The 22,586-nt window shown below is 50.5% G+C and overlaps 1 protein-coding gene across 1 annotated transcript; it reads left to right on the plus strand.

Annotated features, from left to right (window-relative positions):
* Positions 1-7,089: 7,089 nt before the first annotated feature.
* On the plus strand, positions 7,090-20,967 carry ZMYND15 (zinc finger MYND-type containing 15). The gene is made up of 13 exons (XM_088656041.1): positions 7,090-7,426; positions 8,669-8,897; positions 9,452-9,607; positions 9,880-10,040; positions 10,183-10,338; positions 11,355-11,441; positions 11,894-12,010; positions 13,004-13,092; positions 16,657-16,758; positions 18,017-18,146; positions 18,496-18,554; positions 19,393-19,553; positions 20,784-20,967. The coding sequence occupies exons 1-13, from the start codon at positions 7,090-7,092 to the stop codon at positions 20,965-20,967; spliced, it is 1,968 nt and encodes a 655-aa protein (XP_088512167.1).
* The last annotated feature ends 1,619 nt before the right edge of the window (positions 20,968-22,586 follow it).

A 22,586-nucleotide genomic window follows, 5' to 3' on the forward strand; every position in this document is an offset into this window, starting at 1 on the left:
TGAGCCTCTAATGGGGGGGGGGCTCACAGCATCAGCACCTCAAGAAGGTCTTTCTTCTCCCATAACCAGGCCTTGGATGGATCACTGCATGAATCAGATGTTGTTTAGTCATTTAGTTGTGTCTGACTCTTTGTGACCCCATGGACCAGCGCACATGGACCAGATACATCAAATAATAATAATAATAATTTATTATTTTATTATTATTTTATTATTATTTATTTATTTGTACCCTGCCCATCTGATTGGGTTTACCATCAAATGGGATGAAAGGCAACAGCCACCACAAAAGTGATCCATTAAGTCATTTCCATTTTTCTTAGACTAGTTCAGGAGGTTTCCTCTTAACAGATTCCATCCACCTGCAGGATCACAGGCTAGGAAGGGGCCCCCAGGTGCCATCCATACTGTCCCTACAAACTGGAACAATATAAGCTGAACCTGAAGGTCTTGGGGGATGTTAACAACATCAAAGGCCTGTCGGCATGGGCAGCTCTCCTTATTTTCACCTTTTTTAAATTATAGAAAATATATTCTTTATAATAATAATAATTATTTTTTATTTATACCCCACCCTTCCCGGTTTAAAAACCGGGCTCAGGGGCAGCTAACAGCAAATATAAAACATTGATTAGAATGTGACTTAAAAACAGCATAAAACACAACATAAAATGCAGCATCGATATCAATAAAATTTGCATATTAATGGGGGGAGGGGAAACGATCAAATGCATAGAAAGGGGTGAAAGGCCACAGCTGCTACAAATAGGAAACATTAAATCATTTCCCTTTTGAGGTTTCAATCGCAGAAGTTAAACATTGTACCATATCTGCTCCTTCCTCCCCTCTGTGGGATCCTGGTTCCTCTCGTCGTCTCTGTCTGCCATATGAGAATGTTATGAATAGTAGGAGAGGGTATCTAGATTAACTATGACCCTTCCTCACTCTCGCTAGTGAGTCAAGTAGCAGAACACATTCCCCTTAGAAAGCAGGAAGCTCATTTGCGGATTCGTGTGAATCTCTTTCGTTAAGTGATCCAGTCTAGCTTGCCCAGATTGGATTTATTCCTGGTAAGTCCCCTTTGATCCCTCTCAAAAGAATAAAGACACAGCAGTCTTTCCTTAAAAGTTACAAGAAGTTTCCTTACATTCAGTTCACAGGATGATCCCTGAAGGCAGGCTTTGGCTTGTAGTTACTGTTACAGAGAAAGGTTTGGATTCATCCCATATGGGGATTCAGCCCGTGTGCTGCTGGCTGAGTGCCAGCAGGGCAGTCCAAGAGAAGAAAAATAGAAGATGAAAAAGATGGCTGCTTGACTGAACCTTTCGTTGGGTCTGCAAGGTTCACACCCACCTACCTGGTCACATGCAGGGGGAGGATGCTCCAGACCAGGTGGAACAGGAACTTATTGTGGGATGTGATCCATGAGAGGCAGTCAAGTACAACATTCAGCCTGACATCAATACCAGGAAAGATTCTAGAGCAGATCATTAAGCAAACAGTCTGTGAGCACCTAGAAAGAAACTCTGTGAGCACTAAAAGTCAGCATGGGTTTCTGAAAAATAAGTCATGTCAGACTAATCTGATCTCATTTTTTGACAGAATTACAAGCCTGGTAGATGAAGGGAACGCTGTGGATGTAGCCTATCTTGATTTCAGCAAGGCCTTTGACAAGGTGCCCCATGATATTCTTGTAAAGAAGCTGGTAAAATGCGGGCTAGACAATGCTACCATTCAGTGGATTTGTAACTGGCTGACTGACCGAACCCAAAGGGTTCTCATCAATGGCTCCTCCTCATCCTGGAGAGTAGTGACTAGTGGGGTGCCACAGGGTTCTGTCTTGGGCCCAGTCTTATTCAACATCTTTATCAATGACTTGGATGATGGGCTTGAGGGCATCCTGAGCAAGTTTGCAGACGACACCAAATTGGGAGCGGTGGCTAATACCCCAGAGGACAGGATCAGACTTCAAAATGACCTTAACAGATTAGACAACTGGGCCAAAGCAAACAAGATGAATTTTAACAAGGAGAAATGTAAGGTACTACACTTGGGCAAAAAAAATGAAAGGCACAAATACAGGATGGGTGACACCTGGCTTGAGAGCAGTACATGTGAAAAGGATCTAGGAGTCTTGGTAGACCACAGACTTGACATGAGTCAGCAGTGTGATGCAGCAGCTAAAAAAGCCAATGCAATTCTGGGCTGCATCAATAGGAGTATAGCGTCTAGATCTAGGGAAGTAATAATACCACTGTATTCTGCTCTGGTCAGACCTCACCTGGAATACTGTGTCCAGTTCTGGGCACCACAGTTCAAGAAGGATATTGACAAGCTGGAACGTGTCCAGAAGAGGGCCACCAAAATGGTCACAGGCCTGGAAACGATGCCTTATGAGGAACGGCTTAGGGAGCTGGGTATGTTTAGCCTGGAGAAGAGAAGGTTAAGGGGTGATATGATAGCCATGTTCAAATATATGAAAGGATGTCATATGGAGGAGGGAAGAAAGATTGTTTTCTGCTGCTCCAGAGAAGCAGACACGGAGCAATGGATTCAAACTTCAAGAAAGAAGATTCCACCTCAACATTAGGAAGAAGTTCCTGACAGTAAGAGCTGTTCGGCAGTGGAATTTGCTGCCAAGGAGTGTGGTGGAGTCTCCTTCTTTGGAGGTCTTTAAGCAGAGTCTTGACAGCCATATGTCAAGAATGCTTTGATGGTGTTTCCTGCTTGGCAGGGGGTTGGACTGGATGGCCCTTGTGGTCTCTTCCAACTCTATGATTCTATGATTCCTTGTAATGCTAGAGAGGATATGTGGGGGAATGTTTGGTCCAGCTAGTCAAAACTTCCTGTTCCTCCTCGGCTGGAGCGTCCTTCCTTTGCATGTGACTAGAGGTGGGTGTGACCTCACCTGTCCAGGTAACAAAATGACGAGTCATGCAGCACTCTCCCTCTTTTTGACTTCCTTCTTCATTTGACCAGCTTCTAGCTAGGACTGCTCTGCCAGCTTCCAGCTAGCAGAAGCACTGGGATTATTCCCCCAGATGGGGTAGATCCACATGTACATATTTGTAACTAAGTCTGCCTTCAGGGATCCAACTGTGAACTGATGTGAGTAAAGTTATTTTATTGACTTTGAATAAGATTGTCGCGTCTTTATTCTTGTACAAGGGCTGCAAGTGAACTTACCTGGAACGTACAATTCAATCTGAGACAGACTGAATTGTATAACAGTGAGAGGCTCACACGAGCCTGCAACCAGCTATCTGCTGTGCATGTAAAAAGGGGAATGTAACTCTGCTACATAAAGGAACTTGCTAACGCAAGTTGGGAAAAATATTAATAAACAATATATCCTCTCCTGCCACCCTGAACATTCCCACAGTTCTACTGGTTGGAGTAACATCTCCCTCCCTAGAGTGTCGGGAAACAAGGAATTTCATATTTGACTGCTCCCATGAATTATATCCCACATGCCAGCCAGGCCCTTCACGGAGGAGATGCTTTCTCCAGCGCAGGCACCCCAGAATAATGGAGCTGAAGGGAGAGTCTCTCTCAGAACAGGGCCTTGAAAATAGGCTACCATTCCGCTCAAAACGGGGGTGGAGTGGGGGTGGGGAGAGATGGCTTCCACTCCCCCTGACCCTCACCGGAGGCTCCAGTTCTCTGCGAAGGTCCAAAGTGGCTTCCCTCTGGCTCTCCGGTGGAGGCTTTTGCTTCTTTGCTCAAAGACAAGGTGGACAAGCACCTACACTCCCCCCGTGGCCCTTTGAAAACCCCTTTTCTGCACCCGGGTGGCCTTTGGGGGTGGCAGGCAGAACGAGGTGCCCCCTCCATGCCAGCACATTGGCTTAGTGGCCCACATGCTCTAGTAGTGAAGGCTCAACAATATGGGGTTTATTTAGGATTTATTTTGTGCATTTCTTCCTAAGCTTTATCACAACTTTTTTGTTTTCGTAAACCACCCTGGATCCTTGTTGCAGGAGGCTCCCCCCTTTTTTTAAAGAGGGAAAAAACAACTGAAATAAGAGAGACTGGAGGAGGGACTAAGCGGAGGGAGGGGTGAGACTAAAAAAAGGCTGATTATTTGGGGGGTGGGAACAAAGGGGTCTGCAGGGGAAGTATGAGCCCTGAGATTTCAAAAAGCGGGATTTGGCCCACTTAGAATGGAATTTATTTTCTGCGTTGAAAAGCCCAACTTTACCCCCAGGTACCTCAAGGTGGGCACATGGTTCGCCTTCCACCTCCTCATTGAATCCCCACAACAACAACCTTGTGAGGTAGGTCAGGCCGAGAGAAGGCAGTGACTGTGCCCCCCGCAAAGTCATCGTCAGCAAACTTTACAGCCGCTGGGTGGGGGATTCGAACCCCAGTCTCTCCCAGATCCTAGTCATCATTGAAGCCCCACAACAACCCTGTGAGGTCGTTTAGGCAGAGTGGCAGTGCCTGCCCCACAAAGTCACCCAGTGCCCTTTTTGTCCAAGTGGGGATTCGAACCCTGGTCTTGCTCCGATTCCTCATGGAATCCCCACAACAACCCTATGAGGCAGGCTGGGATGACAGAAGAAGGCACACACTGCCCTGAGCTCAAAACCAACAACCTTCATGGCTGTCTGGGGGCATTCGAACCCTGGTTTTCCCTGGGTCCTAGCCCGGCACTCTAACCACTACACCACCGCTTCCTCTTTTTACACCTCAACATCTTTTCCTGACCTTCAGGGTCCGCTCAGCATTGCTGGACCACAGCGGTGCCAGGGGAGGGCAGAGGAGAGGCCTCTGCCCGCGATGGCCTTCTGCAGGGTGCTCCCTTTCCACTGCCCACGGCGATGATGGGACCCAGGTGTCCGAGGGGGCATCTGGGGAGGAGGCTGCCGGCTGCCCCTCCATCTGTTGGCCTGGCCAGGATTCCAGATTCCTCTGATGTCGCAGCGGAACGGAGGGACCCCCCCATCCAACGACTGACCTCCAAAGTGGTCAGGTAGGTGGGGAGGCCTAGGTGAGCCATAGGTGGGGGGCAGGACCCCATGTCAGGGGGTGGTCAGGGCTGGTCAGGGCACAGCTGCCCTCTAGGGAGCCCCTCTCTATGACCGGGGGGGGGTACCTGACTGTTGGTGGCAGTTGGGACCCACCTGCCAGAGATGTCCGAACTGAATGGAGCCCACTTCTCCCCCCAAGACAACCGTGGGCGAGGGAAGCGGGGGACACAGAGACAGCGGAAGCACTTTCATTTCATTTATATAATAATAATAATAATAATAATAATAATAATAATAATAATAATTTTAAACGGCGCTGAAAATAAACACTATAGAATAAAAATTAAAAGTGAGAATGCGGAAAGGAAGGTATAATATATCAATACAAGAATTAAGAATTACAATTCCATATAATGTTATCTAATATATAGATATTATTATTATCCAAATAAACACACAACCCCCCCCCAGTATATTTTGTATAAATGGGTTCCAGATTTCATTACACTTTTATCTTATTTCGAGGATTCGCAGGTCCAACCTGTTGGATTTTCACCTTTCAAATTCCAAAAATGAGGGAATCCCAAAGGTATTTTGGTTTGAATCCTATAATATAATTTAGTTTTGCTTGGTAAATAAAATGTGTGTAAATTTGTGCAGGGAAAAGCCTGGCAGATAATGGCAGTTACCGTATATATATACTATGTATTCCTTCATGGATCACTGCCTTGTTGTGGCGAAGGGGCTTGAATAATTCAGAGAAGCTATGAGTTATGCCAGGGGTCCCCAGACTACGGCCCGCGGGCCAGATGCGGCCCAATCGCCTACCAATCCGGCCCGCGACGACCCCCGCCGCCCGCTGCCGCCGCCTGCTCTTGCGGCGCGCTGCGCGGCGGTGCCATTCCAGATCTGAAAAAAAATCACCGAAAATCGTTTCTGCGCATACGTATGGGTCTCTCCCGACCCAGAAGAGGTCATTTCCGGTGCACTTCCGGGTCGGGGGAGGTGCACTTCCGGGTTGGGGAGGCCCATACGCATGCGCACAAACAATTTTCGGTGATTTTTTTTCGGCCTGGAAGCATGCCAGCAAATGGGTGTGCGCATGCGCACTGGCGCGCACTCCCCCACCCTCCGGCCCGCTGTGCGATCGGCATGGCTGGCACCGGCCCAAAGGCGGGTAAGTCTGGGGACCCCTGAGCTATGCCATGCAGGGGCCCCCAAGATCAACAGGTCATAGTGGAGAGTTTTGACTAAACGTGATCCACCTGGAGAAGGAACTGGCAAGCCACTCCAGTATCCCTGCCAAGAAAACTCCATGGACAAAGACAACAGGCATATAAAAGTTATGACGCTGGAAGATGAGCCCCTCAGGTCGGAAGGCGTCCAACATGCTACTGAGGAAGAGCGGAGGACAAGTACAAGTAGATTCAGAGCTGATGAAGCGGCTGGGCCAAAGCCGAAAGGTCGCTCAGTTGCGGATGTGCCTGGAAGAGCCGGACACGACTAAACGACTAAACAACAACAACAACTATGTGTTCATATTACTATATTATACATATCTTATATTGTTGTGGCCATTGCCACAATATGACCTGTCAATTTCAAATTAATTTTCTTTGGTTTGCTGAGAGTAGTTGATTTGCTTCTTTCTCAAACCTACCAAGCTAAATGTTGTCCAGTCACAATAATAGTAGATGATTTAAATTCCTCACACCCAAAAACGTTTTGAAGAAATGTGCAAAAAATAAGTTTCACCCCCTAAAATGACAGACCCTGCAGGAAGTAACCTCTCCTTAGAAACTTCCAATGAATCATAGTACTGTATTGAGAGTTGGAAGGGTCCCCTGGCCATCCAGGAATCGCCTGTTTCATAGAAACTTAGAACTGTCGATTCGGGTGGGACTCCAAAAGGTCATCCATTCCAACCTGCTGCAAGGCAGGTAGATGCATGGGAGTTTGCCGATGGTCGAGGGGAAGCACTCTGCACATGATCAGAGGCTCTCTCAGTGTCCTGACTGGGACTCCTGATGAAAGGTGAAGGGCCTGGGGGGGGGGGCTTTGGGGGTTTTCCGCATGTGGCTGACGGAGGCTTGGCCCCGCCGCTCTCCCCGCAGGCATGGAGTTTGTCACCGGCTACCGGGCCGAGATCCTGGACTTTGCCGAGCTGCTTTTCAGCTGGTACCGGCGCTTCCTGCTGGATTCGGCTTGCCGGCGAGGCAGCGAACGCCGCAAGCGCCAGGAGGGCTCCATCCGGCGCCTGCCTCCAGATCCAGCCCTCTGGGTGCTGCACGCCTTGCCCAACCGGGCGCTGGCCTTCACCGTGGCCGACCCCGGGCAGCAGGTGGCCGGCCGCTTCTACAGCGAGGAGGCCCTGGCCCTGGGGGACCTGGAGCGCTTCATCACCTTTGTGGGCGCTGGCGAGGAAGACGACGAGGAGGCCGCACCTGAGACAGGTGAGGGGCACCAGAGGGGGTGGGGCTCGGTGCAGGTAGCCACAGCATCCTTGGAAGGGCCATCAGGGCTCGGCTCTGTGTGGGATCAGGGATGTGATCTATAAGGAGCAGTCAAGTACAACATTCCTTGTTTTCCTAGAGTGGACATGCAAGGGAATGTTTAGTCCAGCCACTCAAAAACTTCCTGTATGCATGTGACTAGAGGTGGGTGTGGCCTTACCTGTCCAGGTAACACAAAAGGACTTCTTCTTCTTCTTCTTCTTCTTCTTCTTCTTCTTCTTCTTCTTCTTCTTCTTCTTCTTCTTCTTCTTCTTCTTCTTCTTCTTCTTCTTCTTCTCCTCCTCCTCCTCCTCCTCCTCCTCCTCCTCCTCCTCCTCCTCTTTGGCAATCACTTGTAGCTGAGTAAGATTGTCTTCCATAAACACAGTTTTAACAATGAGTCCGTAAGTGAGTGGAGGCTAATTCTGAATCCACATGCCCTTCCACAGTGGGGACACTGGTTTCTGGGCGGGAGTTGATCAGGATGTGGATTTGCCAAGCGTGCCTTCCTCTTAGCATGTTTCTCCCTTGCATCCTGAGTTCGAGTGTCTTTAAAGCCCATGACACCTTTGGTCAAGGCTGTTCTCCAACTGGAGCGCTCGCAGGCCAGTGTTTCCCAGTTGTCGGTGTCTATACTGCATCTTTCTCTCTTTGACTTCCTCCATCATTGGAGCAGCTTTTAGCTAACAGAGGACCCTGGGGTCATCCCTATATGGAATAGTTCCACATGTATATACTTTGTACCTAAGCCTGCCTTCAGGCATCCAACTATAAACTGATGATGTGAGTAAACTTCTTTTACTGACTTTAAATAAGATTCTCGTGACTTTGTTCTTTTAAGAGGGATAAAAAGGGAACTTACCAGGAACATACAATTCAATACCGAATTGTATGATAGTGAGAGGCTTAAAGGACTCTGTGAGCAGTTCCCTCCCTGCAAGAAGTGAGGTTGCAGGGAACCCGGCAGAGGGCCTTCTCGGTAGTGGCGCCAGCCCTGTGGAACGCCCTCCCACCAGATGTCAAGGAAATAAACAACTGTCTGACAGGCAGCCCTGTTTAGGGAGTTTTTTAAATGTTTGATGTTTTCTTCTGTTTTTAAGATTCTGTTGGGAGCCACCCAGAGTGGCTGGGGAAACCCAGCCAGATGAGCAGGGTATAAATTATAATGGTTATAATGACTATAATCCTTTTGTTCTCTTGCAGGCCAGCCCCTCTGGCGCGTGGACCACCTCCTGCTGGTGACGGACGAGCACGGCAGCATCCTGGGCTTTGACTTCCAGCTGGGGGGGTCCTCTGCAGGGGCCACGGGGGCCGAGCAGCCCCTGGAGCCCCGCGCCGTCGCCCTCCTGTGCCACAGCATGATCTGCCCTCTCGGCACAGGGGAGCCGCGTAGGCCCAAGCTGCTCACCGTGGGAGACGCGGCCTTGCACAAGTGAGAGGCTGCGGCACTTGGTTGCAGCGCATGACGCAGCTTCCAAGGGCCTCCTCCTTTGGCGTCAGGGCGGAGGGGGTGCCAGGAGAAGAATGAGCACGTTGTGAAATAGGTTGCGCAATACATTTGCCCCTCACCCTTTTTAAAAGAAGTAGCAAGAGAGGAGCTGACTGCAGAGAACCCATGTTCAAGGGCAGTGTACCTCCAAGGCTCAGGTAGCCTACAGACATGGGGCTATCTGCCCTTTGCCCTGCCTTGGAACTTTCTTGGGGCACCTGGGACGCCAGAGAGGGAAGGGGGTGACCCACAGTTGGGGGAAAGGGCAGCCAGTTCTGCTGCTGTTGCCCACAGGTCCTTCTGGCCGCAGGTTTCCAATGGGCGCACCTGGGAGAACAGGCGGTTGAACCGAGTGGATCTCCCAGCAGCCAGGCCCTTCTTATGCTCTGGATGGAACCTCCAGGCCCAGAGGCAGTCTATCTGGGTCCCCCGGGGCGTTTGGCCACTGGGCGCTGGTCCCCCTTGGGCCTGATCCACACTGGTGTCCTCCTGTCTAGGTCCCTGGAGCCGCTGCTCTCGAGGCTGGGGGTGAAGATGAGCAAGGGCCCAATGCGTGGCTGGGGCCCCAAGCCAGCCTTCACCTTCCCCACCACCCGCGTGAGGGCCTGCCACGTCTGCAAGCGGCACAGCTTCGAGGGACAAATCACGGCGTGGTGAGCAGCACCCCAGAGAGCGCTCCCTCCCCGCCCTGCCCCCACATCCCATCCAGGCACACCCGTCGGCACACACCAAAGGCGCTTGTGCAAAACCGCAACTCTCACTCTGCCGCACCTTTGCAAAGGGTTACCCTTTGCTGGGATTCCTGCATGGCTGGGATTCCTGCATGGCCGGGGGTTGGTCTGCATGACCCTTGGGGGTCCCTTCCGACTCCCCCAGCCCCTCCCCTGTGCTGCCTGGCCTGAGCAGCCCCTCTCTGTCCCCACAGCCAGCACTGTAGGGCCGTCCTGTACTGCTCCGAGCGCTGCCACAAGCTGGACTGGAACCGCAGCCCCGAGGACATCGGGCACCAGTTCTGGTGCCAGCGCATGGCTGGGTACATGAGTCGCACCCGGGAGCTGGCCAACCTGCCCTTCACCTTCACAGCAGGTGGGCAGCCCGGGCGCTAGGGGGAGGGGCCCCTCGAGGCACAGCCTAGGGTTGGGGGGGTCAGGTGCTGGGGGGAGGCAGAGTCTGGGGTCCTGAGAGGCTGAGCCCCCCACCTCACCTCCCCTGCTTGTTTCCCTTGCAGAGGTGACCAGCGAGAACTTCAACAAAGAGGGCTTCCTCTGTGCCAGGGGTCTGACCCGCGGCTACTGGGCCGGAGAGAGCATGCTGGTCAGGGCGCCCGACTACGGCGTGGGGCTCCAGGGGGGTCCTGAGAAGCCTGTGCCCTTCCTGCAAAGTGGTGAGGGGGCAGCGGGCCTGTTGGGCATGTGTGTGTGTGTGTGTGTGTGTGTGTGTGTGTGTGTGTGTGTGCTGCAGACCCACGGAGTCCAGGGGGGGGGGTCAGAAGGAGGGCCAGGAGCCTCTAGCCCACCTCCTTCACAGCAGGACTGGTGGGCATTGAAGCAGCTGGGTGAAATCCTTGCTAGTGAAACTGTGGAACTCCCTCCCACAGGAGGCAGCCAGCGATGGCCACCTGGACGGCTTTAGAAGAGGAGCAGACCCCTTCAAGGGGGAGGAGAGGGCTATTGAGGGCTGCTAGCCACCAGGGCTCTGCCCTGTCCTCCCCAGTCGGAGGCATTCTTGCTTCCGGATGCCCGCTGCTGGAAACCGCAGGAAGGAAGAGCGGCTCTCGTGCTCAGATCCTACTTGTGGTTTCCCCATTGCACTAGGTGGGCCACTGGCCTGATCCAGCAGGGTGCTTCTTTTAGCCCTATGGAGCTTCCAGGCCCAGAAGCAGTCTATCTGCATTCCTAGATTCATAGGGGGTATTTATCCACTGCGAGATCAGGAGGCTGAACTAGATGGGCTAATGGCTCCTCAGAACCAGTCCAAGATATCTGGGCCGTCTGGGGCAGAAGAGAAGATGGTGCCTCTCCTTCTCCTTCTCCTTCTCCTTCTCCTTCTCCTCCTCCTCCTCCTTCTCCTTCTCCTTCTTCTCCTTCTCCTCCTCCTCTTCCCAGTTCCTTGCACAGAAGCTGCCTGGACTGGCAGTCAAAACTCACTTCTGTGGGGGCCAAGGGGCAGCAACTCCTAGCCCCCTGGAGTGGGGCTGAGGGGATTCCACTCGCTTGTGGGGCACCCACAGTTCTCCTCTCCAACAGAGGCAAATGATTGGGGGTCTGTGTGCCGCTACTGCCCCCCATCTCATCTCTGCCCTCTCCCGGCTCCCTCTGCCTAAGGCTGGGGTGGCTCTTTTGCCCTACAACCTTGACATTCCCCTCCCTGCCCTGACCAGCCTTTTTCTCACCCCCCTAGGGAACCCTTTTGAGGCGCTGCGGCCGGAAGGAGGGACAGCTCTTCCGCCAGCCCCCCCAGAGCCTCCCACACCCCGGACATTCTTTGGTGAGACAGGGGTTGGGGGAGGGGGAGTCAGAGCTTGCACCTTGCAACTCATATATATAACAGGGCCTTTTCGATGGTGGCTCCCCACTGGTGGCAAGCTTTCTCTAGGGAGGCTTGCCAGGTGCCGTAATTACACATCTATAGGCACTGGGGGGGGATCCTTTCAGGTCAGGCCTTCAGCTTTTAATCATCAATGGCCTTTTTACCTGGGTGAAATGATTTAATCTAGGTTTTCTAAAAGAAGAAGATTGTCTTTTAGATTTATATACCGGTCTTAACATCCATATGAGTCTGTTTTTGCTTAAAATAATGCAAGTTGCTTTGAATCGCCCTGACCAAAAAAAAGAAAAAAGAAAAAGCAATGGCTAAATCTGATTAATAGCAACCCTACTATCTGTGGAAAGGGGGCGGGCCCACTTCTCTGACTCACTGCTGCCTCCCCCTCCCCATAGGGTCCTGGAAGGAGTATTACCAGTGGCGGGGGCTGCCCCTCGGAGCCCCTCTGGCCGTCCTCCTGAGCTACCCCCTCACTGCCTACTACATCATCACCCAACTGGCCCCTCAGCACTGTGAGTATCGGGGGTAGCACCCCAACCTCCCTGCAGGGTTTGTAACATACATGAAACAGAGAGAGAACGAGCGTAAGAAGAGGTGGGAATTAACAGATGAAAAGTAAAGCTGTAAAATGGCTGCATGGAATAAGCGCAGCCCCACAGGAGTCAAAGGAACAAAGTCCAAGTAAAGAGGATTATCAGCATGATCAGGTCTGGTTCCAGGTCTTCCAGGCTTGTCTTGTAAAGGGCGGTTCTGCCATATATGCTGCAAAGGGAATTCCAGATCCTACAAAAAGTGTCTGGCGGTTCTAGTCCTCACCAATATCCCAAATTTTGTGTGATTCTCTCCATAGTACCTCTGTTCCGGTGACTAAGCTGTAAGATTTGGACGCTGTTCCCCATTGACTTGCAATTGTTATTTGTTCCGCCAAGATCGTAGATAAGGCCAACGTTGACACCATCAAAAATATTCCATAGCATTAATTTTGGACAGCAAGCCGTACTTTCTTTCGTAATAGTTATCCTTCCTGTCAAAATCCCCCCCTGGCCATGAAGCTCACTGGGTGACCTTGGGGGCCAGCCACTGCCTCTCTCAGCCTAACCCTCTTTGTGCAGCACAGTTAACTGTGGAACTCCCTCCCACAGGAGCAGGGGTGGCTGTAAAAGAGGACGGGGCAAATTCAGGGAGAAGCAAGAGAAGGTTGTCAGTGGCTACTAGCCAGGATGGCTCTGCTCTGCCTACAAGGTCAGAGGCAATGATGCTTCCGAATCCCAGTGGCTAGAAACCTCAGGAAGGGGGAGCTGCTCTTGAGTTCAGATCCTGCTCGTGGTCTTCCCATAATGGGCACTATTGAGAATCCTCCATTTCTTAGGGTGTTTGGTCCCTGTGAGAGGTGGGTGATGGGCCCGATGGGGCACAGGCTCTCCTGATGTTCTTCAAGTCAAGAAATGCTTTCCAAAGGTCCTCTGTGACTCCCGGTCTCTCCCCTCCTTTTATTCTCCCTCCAGTTCCCGAGCTGAACATCCTGAACAAGCAGTCTCTCAAGATCCACGTGGTAGAGGCAGGCAAAGAATTTGGGGTTCTGATGGTCTTCTGGGTATGTGAAGGGTCTCCCTGGTGGGGCAGAGGTGCAATTGGGTACAGGGGAGGGGAGTGTCGAGGGAGACCTGGGCAAACTGGTACCACTGGTTTTGCAGCCCAAGGGTTCTCTGGGCAGGAATTCCTTTTTATCCATTTCTAAATGAAACTTACGGATACACAATTGGAAAAAAAGATCATGCATCTTTGTTCTAATATATGATTACGGCATCAATACTTTTAATATGCACAAAGGTGGAAAGACTTGCTGTTGCCAACACCGGAAGAACGGTTATTTAAATAATTGGACTTAGTCGAGATGGTGAAATTGGCATGTTAAATCTGAGAAAAATCATTGTCAACATTTACTAAATATTGGAAACCTCTCATAGACTTTCTGCGTAAAAAAGGAAAAAATAATGACATTTGGGTTTGAAGGTTGGAGATACAGTAATGTTGGTTTATAGAAAGTAGTTGTGCAGGGTGTTACATTGAAGTGGATGAGTTGAATAATGTTTATATATAGCTGGCAGATGAAGAATCAGAAGTTCCTTAGTTCCTTAACTTTCATTTATCTTTTTTCTCTTTCAAACTTTTAAAATAAAAAAAAATTCCTTCAGTAGCACCTTAAAGACCAACTAAGTTTTTATTTTGGTATGAGCTTTCGTGTGCATGCACACTTCTTCAGATATCTGAAGAAGTGTGCATGCACACGAAAGCTCATACCAAAATAAAAACTTAGTTGGTCTTTAAGGTGCTACTGAAGGATTTTTTTTTATTTTACTTCGATCCAGACCAACACGGCTACCTACCTGTAACCAAAACTTTTAAAAAATAATCTCTATATCTCTACCTGTCTTCCTTCTTCTCCTCTGGATCGTTGTTTGTATCTAGATTAACATCTTAGTTTGGACGGGGGGGGGGAAATATTTGATTATAAATAAGAAATTTTGTAGCTTTTATTGTAGAATACAATAAAGAGAGATTAAACAAAACACAAAAGAAGGAAATAGCATAGAAGAAAAAGAGAAAAGGGAAAGAGGGGGGATACAAAGCCATCTACCAGAGGTAGATCTTAACCCTTGCCTCATTCGGGGCAGGAATTCCCTTGGCATAAGCGGGGGGGGGAGTGGCAGGGGGGGTACCTACCTAGACCAGCGTTTCTCAACCGCTGTTCCGCGGCACAGTACTGTGCCGCCAGGCGTCGCGGCACACCAGCCAATCCTTCACAGGGCATTCCTCCCTGCAGGGAAAGAAAACAGGAACAGCTTACGCGCATGTAAGCGGCTGCCGCTTGCTTTCCGTGCAGGAAGAGGGGACACGCGGGGCTTTCCTCCCTGCAGGGGAAGAATGCAGCAGCCGCTTACTCACATGTAAGCAGCTACGGCTTTCTTTCAGTCCAGGGAGAGGGGATGCACGGGGCTTTTCTCCCTCGCGGAGCTTTCCTCCCTCCTCCCTCGCGGAGCTTTCCAGCTCTCCTCCCTCCTCCCTCCTCCGTGCAGGGAAATAAAGCGGCACCCGTTTACGCACGTGTAAGCAACTGCCGCTTTATCTCCCTGCAGCTTCTTTCTTTCTCTCCCCACCCCCACTCGCCTCGGTGCCTGGAACAATAGAGTGCGAGTGGAGCCGGCTCTGGGCTGCGCTCCCTCCCCTTCTCCCTCTCTCCACCTCTCCTCCCCTCCCTCCGAATGAAATCTACCTTAGCATGCCTGCAAGTAAGTGCATTTAAACATCTGTGCATTTAAGCACTGTTGTCTCTCTTTTGGCTTCATTTACTGGTATTTAAAAAGCGGGGAGAGGAAGAGATACAGAATAAATTACAGTCATAATAATATAGTCAATATAGGGCGGCACAGAGTTAAATTTTTAAACTTTTTTAATGGTGGTGTGCCTCGTGATTTTTTTCATGGAACAAGTGTGCCGTGGCCCCAAAAAGGTTGAGAAACACTGGTCTAGACACTGAAGCCACATGTCTCTCCAGTGAAAATTGGGAATGGGCATTGCGTGAAGTGGCTGTAGATCTCCTGTCGCAGAATTGTAGGACTGTAGGAGGGCCACCTGAGGGCCCTCTAGCCCAGCCCCCTCACAACGTAGGAATCACAACTAAAGAACGCCAGGCAGATGGTCCCCCAACCACTGCTTAAAAGGCTCCAGTGGTGGAGACCCCCAACACCTTCCGAGGTCATAGAATTGTAGGGTTGGGAGGGAACCCCAGGAGTCATCTAGTCCAGACCCGGTCTCTGCTTAAAGACCTCCATCAAAGGAGCACCCACCACATTCTGTGGTCGCCTGTGAAGTACCCCCAGAGACCCCTCAAGGGATCCCCTTCTGTGAAAGGGGGAGGGTCCAGGGAAGTCGCAGTTTGAAGCGACTGAATGGATGAAAACTGAGTCCTTTTGCAATGAAGCCTTGTCCGGACCTATTAGATATTATTTAAACTTTTACTTGCAGAACTTTCTTCAAAACCATAACAAAGCCATACAAAATACATCCAAAATATCCATACAATGTCTTGTGCAGTCCAGCTCAAAATCAACATCTTAGAAATAAAATTAACTTATACAGTAATCAGAGCTGGGAAACATTGCACTCTCTCTCTTCCCATCAAGCTTCATTGCCATTGCCATTCCAGCCTCCACTGGCCTGGAGCGCTTCACTTACATCCTCACTCCCAAAGAGTTTGGGGAGAGCAAAGAAAGTAGCCGCCCCATTTCCAAGATGGCAGATTTGCAATTCAATACCTTCATCACATGATCAAAGGTTACATTCAGTTTAGAGCAGGCATCCCCAAACTGCGGCCTTCCAGATGTTTTAGCCTACAACTCCCATGATCCCTAGCTAACAGGACCAGTGGTCGGGGATGACAGGAATTGTAGTCCAAAACATCTGGAGGGCCAAAGTGTGGGGAAGCCTGGTTTAGAGTAAACAAGCAGCCAGCAAAAAGCTCAGAGAGAGCTCTTCTTGCTTTTCTAAAGATGGAATATCTCAATGTTCAGGGAGGCTTTTAATGTTTAATAGATTATTGTGTTTTATTCTTCTGTTGGAAGCCGGCCAGAGTGGCTGGGGAGACCCGGCCAGATGGGCGGGGTATAAATAATAAATTATTATTATGGTTACAGGTAGGTAGCCGTGTTGGTCTGGATCGAAGTAAAATAAAAAAATTCCTTCAGTAGCACCTTAAAGACCAACTAAGTTTTTATTTTGGTATGAGCTTTCGTGTGCATGCACACTTCTTCAGATACAGTGAAATGGAAGTTTCCAGGCACTTCTGAGTCACCCTTCTGAGTGATCCCCCCTCCCCATCCCCACCCCTCCCCACCCCTTCTCTACATAAGTGCCTGGAAACTTCCATTTCACTGTATCTGAAGAAGTGTGCATGCACACGAAAGCTCATACCAAAATAAAAACTTAGTTGGTCTTTAAGGTGCTACTGAAGGAATTTTTTTAAATTATTATTATGTTAGACATTTTCATCAACACACAGACATTTCCCGCTTCAGTGTGAATTAAACCAATTATATGTAACAGGAAAGTGGCTAAAATTCATCCATTTTCTCATTTCCACCCCCCGACCCCCCTGCAGGAGTTGTCGGTGCTGCTGCCCCATGTCTCTCTGGAGCTTCTGTTTGTGGGGGACGCCCTGCCCCCCCAATTGGACGGCCAGCAGTTTCTCCTTCAGAGGGATGTGAGTCTGCCTTTGGGGAGAGGGAGGGAGGGAGGGAGGGAGGGCCACCAGGGGCAGATCTATTGTGCAACCAATGAGGCTTAAGCTTCAGGGACCCTGATCCCCTCCAAAAGTAACTTTAGACCACATCGCTTACATTTTTTAGGTTTGGTAGTCCCAATTTGAGTCGCACAAATCAGAAACGGTAAGGCATAGGATTTTTTTATTCACACCAGGGACTTCTGACATGTGAGATAATCCATTACAGCATTTTAAATCAAAATCTTAGGTGTAGTAGTTTATTTTATTTTATGTGACGGTCTGTCATGGAACAACCCCACAGCCTTCGCCTGATCCACCAGGCTTGTAACTCCATTGAAAGAAGAAACAAAATGTGTGTGGTCTGACTTGTTTTTGAGAAACCCATGCTGGGTCTTAGTAATCACAGCATTCTTTTCTAAGTGTTCACAGACTGTTGAATTATCTGTTCTATGTCAAGTTCACCGGTCGGTAGTTACCTGGGACTTACCCCCCCCTTTAAAAAAAAAGATGGGGACAACATTTGCCCGCCTCCAGTCTGTAGGGACCTCACCTGTTCTCCAAGAATTCTCAAAGATCATATGCAAAGGCTCTGGAATTACACCCTCAAGCTCCTCTATTACCCTTAGATGCAGCTCATCAGGCCCTGGAGATTTGAATTCATTTAAAATAGCTAGGGGTCATATTTGCCATTCCTGTATCAAAAGTTCCAATCAATAAGGTCTATCTTTAACCTGCCCATTCAGCTTCACTGGGTGTCCACGGATTCCCGTGGCACCAGAGGGCAGGAAACTTCTCTCTCCCCACTTCCTGGAGAGCCAGTGTGGTGTAGTAGTTAAGAGCGGTAGACTCGTAATCTGGGGATCTGGGTTCGCATCTCGGCTCCTCCACATGCAGCTGCTGGGTGACCTTGGGCTAGTCACACATCTCTGAAGTCTCTCAGCCCCACCCACCTCACAGAGTGTTTGTTGTGGGGGAGGAAGGGAAAGGAGACTGTTAGCCGCTTTGAGACTCCTTTGGGTAGTGATAAAGTGGGATATCAAATCCAAACTCTTCTTCCTCTTCCTCCTGGTTGTTGTTACCATCCATCTGTTTTCCTCATGGAAAACCATCCCATTGGGTGGCCACCGCTGCCTCCTGTGGGAGGGAATTTCAGCGGTTAACTCTGCACTGAATTAGGGGCTCCCTCAATCTGACAGAAGCACATTGTGAATCCTCTCCTTCTCTTCCCCCCTTCCAGGAGGAGCAAGGGGTCTCTGTCCGGCCTGGCCTGGCCCCCAGATGCAAAGGGGGGCGGCGTGAACTTCAGTTTGGGTTCAGTGCCCGCCCCTACCACCTCTTGCAGGCGCCCAAACCGGACCTGGTCATTGGTGAGAGTAAAGGGGGAAGGGGCCAGGAGAAGACGGGAAAGGGGGGAGGGGGTGCAGGGATGGGTTGGGAGAGCCAGTGTGGTGTAGTGGTGAAGAGCGGTAGACTCGTAATCTGGTGAACCTGGTTCGCATCTCGGCTCCTCCACATGCAGCTGCTGAGTGACCTTGGGCTAGTCACACTTCTCTGAAGTCTCTCAGCCCCACTCACCTCACAGAGTGTTTGTTGTGGGGGAGGAAGGGAAAGGAGAATGTTAGCCGCTTTGAGACTCCTTCGGGTAGTGATAAAGCGGGATATCAAATCCAAACTCTTCTTCTTCTTCTATATCTGATGCATACCCCTTTTGTCCAGGGTTCAACTCTGGTTTTGCCCTCAAGGAGACTTGGCGGAGTTCTCTGCCGCGACTTCAGGTAAGCCAAGCCCACTCATCACGTAGTACTTAGAAAAGGGGTCTCCCCCTCAAAACTCCTCCCTCCATCCTGTGGGATGACATCACTGTGACATCATCTCTTGACATCACGGCTGCTGGATACAGTAGTTTGGTCCAGCGCCCAGCGTTGTGACGTCAGACATGCCTTTGCTCTGCTTCTGAAGTGATGGCATCTCCCGTCTCCCAAGCCCAATTCTCCAGCTGTGATGCCACCAGGCCAATTAAAAGCAAGCAACCGCCTTAGAGCTGGTGAAATAACTGCCCTGGCGTTGGAGGCAATTCACAGGCTTCCAGGCTAAATTTTGATTCTAGAAATGTAGGCATCGAAAATCTCGCAGAATTCCAAATTAGGAATGCGGTTGAATTTAGAAGATTCAGAGAAAAGTGTAGTAAATGGTCAGCTCTGGCTGTTTATCAGCAGAACTGCAGAGTTATTTGGGAAATGGAAGGCCTATTCCTTTTCAAAACTGAAGTTTGAGAGCTCCTGGTCTCAGCATAGAACATTTCTGGTTTCTGGGCTCTGTACAAAATAGCTCCTGGGGCAGCAGAAGCCATGGCAGAGGCAGTAGGGTGTACTGGTTAGACCGCTGGCAGAAACCAGTCTTCAAATCACACCCCCCCCCTGCAGCCATGAAGTTCCCTGGGTGTGACCTCGAGGCACCACCTGTTTAGAACCATGCCACCCTCAGCTCCTTGGAGGGAGAGCTAGGCTGTAAATGCAGCGAGTAAATAAATGCAGTAAATAAAGGCCATTATGGGGTGGCAAGGGAGAAACCCAGGTCATCGTCCCCTCCCTTCTCCCTCTCTCCCCCTTGCAGTCCCTTCGGGTGCCGGCCTACTTCACCGAATGCAGTGAGTACAGCTGTGCTGTGGATGAGGCTGCTGTCTCCATGGCGACGGGGGGCAGCGCCAGCCCTCCCCAGATCAACCCTTTCCGGTCGCCTTTCCGCCAGGCTGGAATCGACAACGCCATGCCCTGGTGGGTACCCACCCCAGCTGCGGTTCTGGCAAAGCCCGACACTTCTGACCTCCCCCACTCCTCTGCCCCAGAATGTAACTTTGGATGCCCCTGACCCCAGTCCATAAAGCGATTGAAAGGGACCACCCCTTCACCTCTGACCAATATCCTGCTGACTCCTGGCCTGGTCAGTTTTTGTCCATCAAGAGAAAGGCTCCCCAGCCACCTTTGTCTTTCTGCCTCCATCTTTATGGTACCCCCCTCCTCCAGCAGTGCTGGGGTTGGGCTAGATGACCCTTGGGGGACCCTTCCAACTATGGTTTTTTCTCCACCTTTCTAGAAACTGCACCTTCTGGTTCTGCAACTCCCCTAAATTCGCACCCTTTGCCGACATCCATCCATTCATCCATCAAAAGTTCCCTGGACCCTCTAGGGTAGCAGACTAGAAATCCCCAGTCCAACAGCACCTTTTGAAATGAACAGCACGGATTCATAGACTCACAGATCATGGAATTGTAATTGGAAGGGACCATGGGGGTCATCTAGCCCAACCCCCTGCAATGTGGGGCTCAAACCCATGACCCTGAGATTGAGAGTCGCCTGGTTTCTGACTGAGCTGTAACCCAAGAAAGACATGCAGGTCCAGAGAAGGAAGCCTTTGAAGTTTTTTTTATGCTTAGTGCTAATTAATATTAGTATTAACAAGTAATCATGCTGGCTCAAGCCACACAGATTTCAAGGGGGAGGAAGAATGTCAGGAGGAGCCTGCTGGATCAGGCCCCAGGGGACCCGCCCTGCCCAGCATTCTGTCCCCATACTGTAGCGGCCAAGGCGGCGCCCCAAAGGGAAGAAGCCCACAAGCGGGATCCGAGCGCAACAGCACTCTGCTTTCCTACAGTTCCCAACAAAACTGGATAGCAGTTTCTTTAAGGACGTAGGGCTGAGAATGCCAAGGGTTGCCGGTTCAATTCCCGTAGGGGCAGCTGCATATTCCTGCATTCCAGGGGGTTGGACTGGTTGCTCTTCAGAGTCCCTTCCAACTCAGTGTTAAATTCTATGATAACCTCTGGCAGAGGAGACCAGTGTGGCTCATAATGGTTGATAACTGCTTCCTCCAATCCATGAAATTCCCTAATCCTCTCCCAAAGCAGGGCAAGTCCTACCCCAAGAGGGTAGATTCCAGAAATGTGTGGCTGCCACCGAGAAGGCCCTGCTCTCCCATTCACCGCCTCTGACTCCTCTCACCCCCAGGTACTCCAACGCCTTCATCTTCCACCTGATCTACAAGGCATCCTCAGCCAGCAACCACCGGCAGACCCCTGCCCCTCTGCCCCAGGCCCTGCCACCCAGCGGGAACGCAGACCCCCCCGAGGCAGCCCGGAGCAGGCGCAAGGAGAAGAGGCAGATCCGGGCGGCAGGGCGGCGGCGCAAGTGATAAGGGTGTGGAGCATAGAAGGGAGAGGGCAAGGCAGGCAAAATAATAAACAGGAACGGGCAAACGGCTCTTCAGTTTCCTCTCTGGCACAACTGCACTCTGGGTGAGGAGCCCGCACAAAGGGTGGCACCCTCGAGAGATCTGTGGGTCACCTCCCTCTAAGCTTCAAAAGCAGCACGGCTACCATTTTAGGGGGAGGGAGGCCATTATCCCTGCACGTTCTGAGTCTTCCAAGATTTTGGATCAGTTTCGCAAGAGCCCCCAAGCTCCTTCCGGTTCCTTTAATGTGGCTAAGAATAGGGGCAAATGAATCTCCAAAGGGCACAAGGCTCCTTCCCCCTACCTGATCTGGCTCCACAGCCACTGTTTCCCCTCCACCACTAAGAAAAGATGGAAGAAGAGGTCTTGCTGGCATCCTGCTGTCACCTGCGAGAGACAAAGGGAAGTAGGAAGCCAGGAGTGCCTGCCTCTCTCAGAGATAAAGACTTATTATTAATTTATTAAATTTATATTCCGCCCTTCATCAGAAGGTCTCAGGGCAGTTCACAGAATAAAATCCAAGATAAAAGCACAATAAAAAATTAAAACCAAACACTGAAGCAATACCCCCCTTCCCACAGGCTGTACATAGAATATTAATCAGCCCAAGGCCTGGTTGAAGAGGACCGTTTTCGCCCAAGGCCTAAATATGTATCATGAAGGCGCCAGGCAAACCTCTCTGGGAAGAGCATTCCATAAAATGGGGGGCCAGTACAGAAAAGGCCCGTTCTTGTGTTGCCACTCTCCAGACCTCACATGGTGGGAGCACATGAAGAACGACTTCAGATGATGATCTCAGGTCCGGGATGGTTTATATGGGCAAATGCGGTCCTTGAAAGATTGAAGTCAAGAGCCATTTAAGGCATTTTAGGTCAGCACCAGCACTTTGAATTGGGCCCAGAAGCTAATTTGGAGTTAGTGCTGTCAGGCCGAGATCGGTTATTCTGCCCAAACAGGCTTGTCCCAGTGAGTAACCTGGGTGCCGAGTGCTGCAGCAGCTGAAGCCTCTGAACCGACTTCAGAGGCAGCCCTACGTATAATGTGTTGCAGTAATCTACAGGTTACCAGAGCATAGACAAAAGAAGTTAGGCTGTCCCTATCCAGATAGAGGCACAGCTAGGCCACCAGCTGAAGCTGATGCTCTGAGTCGGCACAGAGGCCACCTGAGCCTCAAGTGACGGCAGCGGATCCAGAAGTACCCCCAAACTACGTACCTGCTTCTTCAGAGGGAATGCTACCCCATAAAGAGCAGGCAACCTCCAAGCCAGTCTGTGAAACCCCCCCCCACTAACAGTGCCTTAGTCTTCTCTGGATTGATCTTCAGTTGGCTCTCATCCAGGCCATTACCTCATGAGCTGAGTGCATTTTGTCATTTGTACTTGATGCATATTTTAATAATGGAAAAGTACATCTTCCCTCCGTGTGCCTTTCTGGCAAAGATGAGAGAGTTGGCTGCAAACCTCACGGGGTCCTTTGGCCTTCTGGGAGCAGAACCACCTGAACTGCTCTCTCTGAACATCTGAACGGAGGGTGTCCTCCTCACCTGGGAGCTTATGCTCAGGGTTTCCCCAGAATTCTCC

This window comes from Zootoca vivipara, chromosome 12, assembly GCF_965207765.1.
Source record: "Zootoca vivipara chromosome 12, rZooViv2.hap1.1, whole genome shotgun sequence".
Lineage (NCBI taxonomy): Eukaryota > Metazoa > Chordata > Lepidosauria > Squamata > Lacertidae > Zootoca > Zootoca vivipara.

Coding starts and splice junctions, on each gene's coding strand:
- ZMYND15 (XM_088656041.1), top strand. CDS start 7,090: ATGGAGTTTGTCACCGGCTACCGGGCCGAGATCCTGGACTTTGCCGAG. Junction 16,759..18,016: donor AGTTTCTCCTTCAGAGGGAT/GTGAGTCTGCCT, acceptor CCCCCCTTCCAG/GAGGAGCAAGGGGTCTCTGT. Junction 18,555..19,392: donor GTTCTCTGCCGCGACTTCAG/GTAAGCCAAGCC, acceptor TCCCCCTTGCAG/TCCCTTCGGGTGCCGGCCTA.